At 44.0% G+C, this 9,042-nt stretch overlaps 1 protein-coding gene and 1 pseudogene across 1 annotated transcript; both read left to right on the top strand.

Moving 5' to 3' along the window:
* Positions 1–5,301, top strand: part of LOC118329522 — a 5,600-nt pseudogene extending 299 nt beyond the window's left edge.
* Positions 5,302–6,213: 912 nt separating this feature from the next.
* LOC118329334 (peripherin-2-like) lies at positions 6,214–6,798 on the top strand. Its single transcript, XM_035663470.1, has one exon. The coding sequence runs from the start codon at positions 6,214–6,216 to the stop codon at positions 6,796–6,798; it is 585 nt and encodes a 194-aa protein (XP_035519363.1).
* Positions 6,799–9,042: the final 2,244 nt, after the last annotated feature.

Genomic DNA, 9,042 nt, shown 5'->3' with positions numbered 1-9,042 from the left:
TTAGTACTGTACTATATTACTGTACTTTTATTACTGTACTATTATTACTGTACTACATTACTGTAATATATAACTGTACTACTACTATAGTCCATAGTGTGTGTGTGTGTGTGTGTGTGTGTTTCAGGTGTATCAGAGGGGGCGGAGCCTGTTGTTCCTGAAGGATTCAGAGTTGATTTCACTCCACAGTGAGTCAGTTGGCCATTGTGATATCAGTCATATATTTTAATGATCATGTTAATTCATGTTAATTAATATTGATAATTATGTTAATTGTGCAGACATATTGAATGTGTCCATACTACTGAGTTTCCCATCAGCCTCAGCTGCACTCTGCTAATTAGCCTGCTAAACATGAGCTTGTTAGCATTTAGCTCCAGAGAGCAGTCTGGTCTAGATCCACCTGTAGTCCCTGAATGTGGACCAGACCAGAAGGCTCCTGATCCTTGTGAACCAGTATACACCTGTGAGAACTCACCTGGATGATGTCACTGTGTCCCTCAGGAACCCGTTCTCAAGCAGCATTAGCGAGATGATCACCACCTTCAGTATGTCCACCTACAAGGTGGGACTGAAGCTGAACCCCAACGAGCAGGACCCCAGAGTCCAAGTCCTGATCTGGTCCACCTGCGCCTACACCATCCAGAGTATAGGTACACACACACACACACCTCAGAGGTCACAAACAGAGACCTGAGAGGTCAAAGGTTGTGCTGACAGTGTGTTTGTTTGCAGAGCGCCTCCTGATGGACGAGGAGAAGCCGTTGTTTGGAAGTTTACCTTGCCGACAGGTAACTCACTACAGGTTACAACAGAGACCCTCTGATTGGCCGATTGGGGCAGGGAGCAGGATGACATCACTGTTCATTATTTTTTAATAAGCTGATAGTTTGTGATTGAACTGACTGTGTGTGTTACAGGACGACTGTCTGAGCTCTCTGACCAGGTTCAGTTCATCCTGTTGGACTGCAGCTCCACCAGCCACAGCACACACACACTGCATCAGACTGCTGTCAGGTACACACTGTATATACACACACACACTATATACACACTATATATACACACATTATATACACACACAGTGACTAACAATTAGTTGTAATGTATGTGTGTGTGTGTGTGTGTTGTAGCTCTGGTTCCAGACTCACAGGTTGAAAACACTCCGTGTATCCTTGACATCGACATGTTTCACCTGCTGGTGAGTTTCATCACTGCACATTTACATCCAGTTTACTGTCAGTGTGAATCCAGTGTGAATCCAGTTTACTGTGAATCCAGTGTGAATCCAGTTTACTGTCAGTGTGAATCCAGTTCACTATCAGTGTGAATCCAGTTTACTGTTAGTGGGAATCCAGTGGGAATCCAGTGTGAATCCAGTTCACTGTCAGTGGGAATCCAGTTCACTATCAATGTGTATCCAGTGTGAATCCAGTTTACTGTCAGTGGGAATCCAGTACACTATCAATGTGAATCCAGTGTGAATCCAGTTTACTGTCAGTGTGAGTTCAGTGGGAATCCAGTTCACTGTCAGTGTGAATCCAGTGTGAATCCTTTTACCTCTCTGCAGGTGTACAGTGTGTTGTCCTACAGCTCAGTTCACAGTCTGGACCAATCAAGACAGAGAGTTATAGACTCTGCTCACCTCCACCTCCTTCACCTGGTCACTGTGGCTCACCTGGTCCAGATCTTACTCACCTCCACCACAGGTAACACACACACACAACACACACCACACACACACACACACACACACAGAGACACACACACGTGTTTGTGTCTCTGCCAGTCTTTCCCTTCCTGTTTGTGTCTCTGCCTGTCTGTGTCTCTGTCTATGTATCTACCTGTCTATGTCTCTACCTGTCTCCCTGTAGAGGAGGTGTGTATGGATGAGGACACTGTGGGATCAGAGGAGGAGGAGTGCACCTGTCAGCTCTACAACACGCTGAGGAACTACCTGGGCAGGTAAGTTGGTCCCATTTAATGATAATTGATGGTTATTGATGATTATTGATGATTAGTGATGGTTAGTGATGGTTAGTGATGGTTATTGATTGTTAGTATGATTACTGATGGTTATTGATGATTATCAGAATCAGAATTAGGTTTTTACACCTACAAGGAATNNGAGGAATGTGTCCTGGTGCATTGGTGCATAAAATATACAAATATACAAATTATTGATGATTATTGATGGTTAGTGAAGGTTAGTGATGGTTATTTAAATAGATGAGTAAATAATTAAACAACTATTATAAAAGTTACATTAATTCAATTAAAAAATAAATGAATTTCTGTAATGGTCAAGAATACAATATATTGTGTATTTATTAATGTCTATTGTTTAGAAATAAATAAACAAGTACTAATGAACAATAAATAAATATAAAAAGAATTGAGATTGATTTATGTGTATGTGCGTGTCAGTGTACTACCCGAGGTGTCCTCTGGGTGGCAGCTGTGTCAATGTGTTAAAGCTGGCGTCCTGCCCTTCCTGCGAGCTGCTGCCCTCTTCTTCCACTACCTGAACTCTACAGCGCCACCTGCTGACCTGCTGGGTAACTACACACAGTAACACAATAACAGCCCCACAATGACTCACAGTCAGCCACTGGGAGCTGAAATATTTCCACTTCCGGTTTAAACGTCCATTTTGTATTTTAAAATGTCAGAAATGGATCCAGCGTCCTCAATAACCCCAAAACCTCCTGTATTGTCAGGGTTAGGGTTAGGGTCCATATAGATAATTATTAATGCTAATGATGCTAATTGTCCAACATATGCAGGTTAGTATCAGTCAGTGTGTCACTGTGTGTGTAGTTGCAGGTCCTGGTCAGTGGGAGGCGCTGTGCAGCTACCTCAGCCTGCCCTCCAACCTGCTGCAGCTCCACCAGAGCCAACACACACTGCTGGAGCCTCTCATACACAGGTAACACACACACACACACACACACACACACACACACACACAACACACACACACGTAACAGTAACATCCCTGGATTCATACAATCCGTCAACCACTGCTGTGTGTGTGTGTGTGCTGTGTGTGTGTGTGTTGTGTGTTACCGGTTGGTTCTGTCATCGCAGGTGTGCCGTCAGAACGGATGCAGGGGGCGGAGTCCATCGTCGTTCCCCAGCAGTCAGAACAATTGATCGATCTCCAGCAGATTACAGCGTCCTGCTCAATCAGGCCTCCAGCTTTAGTCATGCCACAATAGACATACAACTCGTATCCATAACCAGTGTACACAATGTAACCACACAACTGTGTCTCACTTCCACTGACTGTGTCAAAACGACTGTCTCACTCACTGACTGTCTCACTGACTGTCTCACTGACTGTACCTGTGCAGGTGTCCTCGGTCAGGAGGGGATAAGTCTCGTGCTCCCACTCTGTGTCTGGTATGTGGCTCCATGCTTTGCTCTCAGAGTTACTGCTGTCAGACGGAGGTGGATGGAGAGGACGTAGGAGCCTGCACCGCCCACACCTTCACCTGTGGGGCCGGCCTCGGCCTCTTCCTAAGGTAACGCACCTTTTCTCTCACTGCGGCTCCTTCTGTTTACCTGTTCAACGGCCACCTGTAAACCCACCAAACACTCACAGTGTCAGTAGTTAGCACGTTGCCTTCTGTATCCTCATCTTCAGTCCCAATGTTAGCATGCTAACAAGCTAATTACATGCTAATGTATGCTGTGTGTGTGTGTGTGTGTGTGTGTGTGTGTGCAGGGTGAGAGAGAGTCAGGTGTTGTTTGTTGCAGGTAAGACAAAGGGCTGTTTCCATCCTCCTCCATACCTGGACGACTACGGAGAGACTGACCAGGGCCTCAAGTGGGTATCTGTCTGTCTCTCTCTGTCTCTCTGTCTCTCTGTCTGTCTCTGCCTCGCTGTCTCTCTTTACCTGTGTGTTTACCTGTGTGTTTACCTGTGTTTACCTGTCTCTCTCTCTCTTTACCTGTGTGTTCACCTGTGTGTGTCTGCAGGCGGGGGAACCCCCTCCACCTGTGTGCCGAGCGTTACAGGAAGATCGAGCGTCTGTGGCGTGACCACGGTATCGCTGAGGTCATCGGCCACGCTCAGGAGGCCAATCAGACGTTGGTCGCCATCGACTGGCAGCACCTGTGATGTTTGGCTCCGACCACACTCAGAAACATGGCTGCTGATTGGCTCTTTGCCTCGCCCCCTTTCAATAACGAGTCCATCCTCTCAACCAATCAGCTTCCTGCAGCGCCGCGCTGAGCTCAGATCAGCTTTCAGGGATTTTTCAGGACCTGGAGGCTCCTGACCAATCAGAGAGAGGCAATAACTCCATCCTCTCTGTTCTCGCTCTCGCAGACGGGAAGTTGTAAACGTTTCTTTTTAGAGTTTTTTAATTACATTTTCTTCAGATTGAAAATTTAGTTTTGGGAGATTTTCTGACTTTTTTTTGTTTGTGAATCTTAAAGTCCAAAGTGAAGCCCCGCCCACCTGCCGCTGTCACTCAGGTTGATTGACAGCTAACCTCCAACTGTTTTACATCTGTGAATTATTATTATTATTTTTTTTTTTTTGCTTTCATTCAAAAACCATCACATTAAAACCTCTGTTTCCTCTCGGCATCATGGGAAAAAAGAGCCGCCGCCCACGTTTCTGATTCAGACAGTTCAGTGACAGTTTGTGATGAACTCACAGGGTGCATTTCACTAACAAGCAGCCAATCACAGAGCTTCATTGAAGCAAAAAATGAGATCAGTTCACTGAGGCTCATGGGTAATGTAGTCCTGTGATTATTAAAGAAACATTTAAAATAAAGAGGTTTGATTTGAATTGATTATTGATAATTATTACATGCGGATTGCTTTTATTGTGAAATTCCTTCTTAATGTTCGCTTTGTTTTGAGGCGTTTCCATGGCAACAGATTCCCAGTTTAGATGTGTCTCCTGCAAAAAGGAACGATCAATGAAAACAGGAATATTAGTAATATGAATATGAGTCGTGTTTTATTCATTGACAACATATCAAACACGTCTCGGATATTGATAAAGAATGGAAGGCTGATATCATATCAGATTTTTTAGTTCAGTTTTGTTGTTTTAACGTGTGTGAAGTCACTTCCTGTTTAGTTTTTTATGGCTTTGAGTTTGTGACGAACAGAAATCTCCTTTATTTATTTATTTATTAGTTTATTTCACAGCATGTCGCCTCCTTGCGCTGCTTCATTCTCTCTGCTGTTAATATGTGAATTCTTGTATAAATGAGTAAATGTACAATATTGTATAAGAAAAACCATTAAAAACTTTAAAAGGACTTATCACCTGGATTTATGATCAGTTTGTTTGAGTTTATTGTCATTGTTCTATAAGCTGTCTGCTGCTTTCTGATGGACGATGCTGTTGATCAGAGACTGAAGCTCTGTCACTGTACACTGCGATCAATAATGATAATATACACTGATTAATAATAATAATATTACCAACGATCATAATTAATACATGATCAATGAATGATAATATAAGCGCTGTGATCAATAATAATAATAATATACACTGTGATCAATAATAATAATGTACACTGTGATCAATAATAATAATAATATACACTGATCAATAATAATAATATACACTGTGATCAATAATGATGATAATATACACTGTGATCAATACTAATATACACTGTGATCAATACTAATAATATACACTGATCAATAATACTAATAATATACACTGATCAATAATAATGTGGTGGGGGTCCCGACCCTCTGGTGACACATTCTGTGTGTGATTGGTTGTCCGGTTGCTATGGTAACAGCGTACCTGCAGCTGACAGGTGAGCTGTGACCGGAGGAAGCTGCTGCTGCTTAACATCAAACCAATTATCAGTGAGCGGATTAAAGCTGATCTGCTGCTAACGAGATCACAGCTGAGCTTCTGGAGGACGACTCGCTGCTCGCTCACATTCACACCTTTTCTTCCGCAGCAGCCTGGAGTCGAACCCGTCGCCGGATTCTATGTGAATATTTGGTTGTGATTTAATGGCGGACCCCTGTGCCCCCCCAGCACTATGGACTGTCCTGACCTGCAGCTTGGCATTATGGGTCTGAAACCGAGAGTTGAGTCTTTCTGGAAGGGATTAAAAGTCTGAAACTCCAACGGATTCTCGAACTGCTTCTTTTAGATTCCTGTTGTTCAGTGTTGATTTCAGTTGAGTGTTCCGGTTGCACCGACAGCTAAAAATGCCGTTCATGCCGGTGAAGTTCAACCTGCCGAAGCGGGTGAAGCTGGCTCAGGGTCTGTGGATGATCTACTGGCTCTCGGTCATCGTAGGGATCCTCATCTTCAGCCTCGGTATCTTCTTTAAGATTGAGCTGCGGAAGAGAAGTGAGATGATGGACAACAACGAGAGCCATTTAGTGCCCAACCTGCTGATCCTGGTGGGCTTGTTGGCCTGCGGGGTCAACGCCTTCGGGGGGAAGGTGTGCCACGACTCTCTGGACCCGATCAAGTTCGCCAAGTGGAAGCCGATGCTGAAGCCGTACCTGCTGCTGTGCTGCGGCTTCAACGCGCTGCTGCTGCTGACGGCGATGCTCTGCTTCCTCATGCAGTTCGCTGTGTACCTGACGCTGGCCGAGGGCCTGAAGAACAGCATCAAGTTTTACAAAGACACGGACACGCCGGGACGCTGCTTCATGAAGAGGACACTGGACATGACGCAGATCGAGTTCCGCTGCTGCGGTAACAACAACTTCAGGGACTGGTTTGAGGTGCAGTGGATCAGCAACCGCTACCTGGACATGAGCAACGACGCAGTCAAAGAGTGAGTACCCAGCAGAGACCAGTCTGTCCCTGCAGAAACCAGTCTGTCCCGGCAGAGACCAGTCTGTCCCTCCAGAGTCCAGTCTGTCCCTGCAGAGTCCAGTCTGTCCCTGCCTGTTGTGATGTTTTTAGGCTTTTTTTGAAAATTGCAAAAATTGTTGTGATTGTTTTTTGTAATTCATAAAAAATTGAAGGTGACTTGTTTCAGTGAATAAAACTGCAGGGTTTGGAAGGTCAAAGTTTTTATCTTCACAACTACAGACAAGCGAGTGTGGGGAAATATTCTTCAATTGGTCAGATTTGTGGAAATGTGATTGGTTGGCTGAATATCTGTGTCACAGTAAACTGAACCAAGCTGGACTAAAGTCTGAGGAACTGAATACAGAACAAATAAAACAATAAAAACAATCATCGGTTGCAGATAAATATCCCCCTGTAGGTTGCTGCTGCCGTCACACAGCTCCAACAACCGATTGATACAAACACTTTATGTTCCTGCTGTCAGAAGGAAACTGTTGACCAACACTTTTTATTTCTCACTTTCCAGGAAAGTTAGGTTGACTCGTTATTCATTTCACTGAATCGTGGCTCGTTTTTGTCTCTCGAGGTCACCGAGAGCACAAACCGGGATCATCTCTAAGCTTCCTAATGAGAAAAGCCTGATTCCAACCTTCCAACCGTAGCTCATCATCAGTGTTTTTCAGCTGAATCACACTTTAACTTCAGAGCTCAGAGGCCCACAGAGAGAGTTTTATGAAAGGGGGTCAGTGGAGGATAAATGAGGGAATTAAGGAGGTAAAAGTTCCCGTGCAGGAGGTCGATGTACCAGCTTCTGCTCCTTAAGTCTATAATCTGTCAGGATCTGATTTCCACCTTGCTGCGGCTTACACGCCCGCTAACATGACAAGGTTAAACCAAACCAGGAGACTAAGAGAGCGTTTGATTCTCTCACCAGAGAAAACTGATCAGTACTGTAAAAGACAGCAGAAGCCATCAGATGTGATCAATAATCATCAGCAGCTGGCCGTCAGTCTGAGGTTCTGAAGCGTAGTTGTAGATCCATGTTTGCGTGTTTCTATGTCGTGTTTCTGTGTTAATGCTCTTAAGAGATATTACTCTCTCTCTCTGAGATGATTATTTCCCATCATCCAATTTGAACATCCTGTCAGCCACAGGCCACACCCACTGTCAGTTCCCATCAATCACTCTCAGGTCCCACCCCCTCAGAGAAGACACCAGTGACATCACAAAGTGTCCAAATATCCTTTTGTTTAAAAAAGATCTTCAGATTAATTCAGTTTTATTTAACTCATATTTCTATAGGTCAGATCGTCAATAAATATCTCTGATGTCTCTCGCTCATTCCTTTAGCGCCACCATCAGGACAAACTGATAAAAACCAAATTACGTGTCTGATCCTGATAAAACTTCAATGATGAAGCTCAGAGTTATTGAGATGATATCTGCTCACAGTCTTCAGAGGAGTAATACCCTTTCCCCCACTGTTCAGACCTGAACTCTGCAGCCTGAAGGGGGCGCTAGCAGACTGTTGAAGCTCAGTTAGACCAGGAAGCGTCCTAGCAGCAAAGTTCTTGAAATATTTGGTGATGCAGTGAGTCACAGGTTACAGTTTGTGAGCCGCCGCTGGAATAAATGCACAACAAAATGGAGGCATCCAAAGTGATGATATGTTAGAATACGGACAGATTCTGTCCACATGCTGAAGATTACAGACTGGATCTCTTTATTTTGATATGATATGATATGATGGGCTGAGCCACAATAGCTTTCTATGCTAGTTAGCTCAGTAGCTAACAGGACATAAGTCTCTATAGTTTATTAATCTGTATGATGTCCTCCTGTCTCCTGTAAACTAGGTCTCTGGTGTGGAGCACTTTATACTCTGATGTTGGCAACATAGCTAATAAGATATGATAGCTTTCTCTTTGGCTCAGCTCTGTCAGATCGGTTGTAATTGGCCAACAGAGCGGATTCACTGGTCACAGAAAAGTGAATTATAGAGATCCAATGATTCAATTCAAAAGTCTTAATAAAGATAAACTTTTTATTTTTACAGATTACCAGCTGTCCTTCCCCCTTGTGTTAAACATAGCTGAAAATCACTGCTTCTCCCACACTATTGGGCAGACAAAGGACGTCCCAGAGGGGCTGCAAGCCAAGCTAATGCTAACGTTAGCTGCTAATGCTGCTGCTTACGTTAGCATTAGCTCGTTTCTCTGATAACTTAA

This window comes from Morone saxatilis, unplaced genomic scaffold, assembly GCF_004916995.1.
Source record: "Morone saxatilis isolate NCDOM2014 unplaced genomic scaffold, NCSU_SB_2.0 Contig19, whole genome shotgun sequence".
Classification (NCBI taxonomy): Eukaryota; Metazoa; Chordata; class Actinopteri; family Moronidae; genus Morone; species Morone saxatilis.
The sequence above is the reverse complement of the archived record's forward strand: the minus strand, read 5'-3'. Positions and strand labels throughout refer to the sequence as shown.

What these genes read in the sequence shown, in the direction of transcription:
- LOC118329334 (XM_035663470.1), top strand. Translation starts at nt 6,214, where the DNA reads ATGCCGTTCATGCCGGTGAAGTTCAACCTGCCGAAGCGGGTGAAGCTG.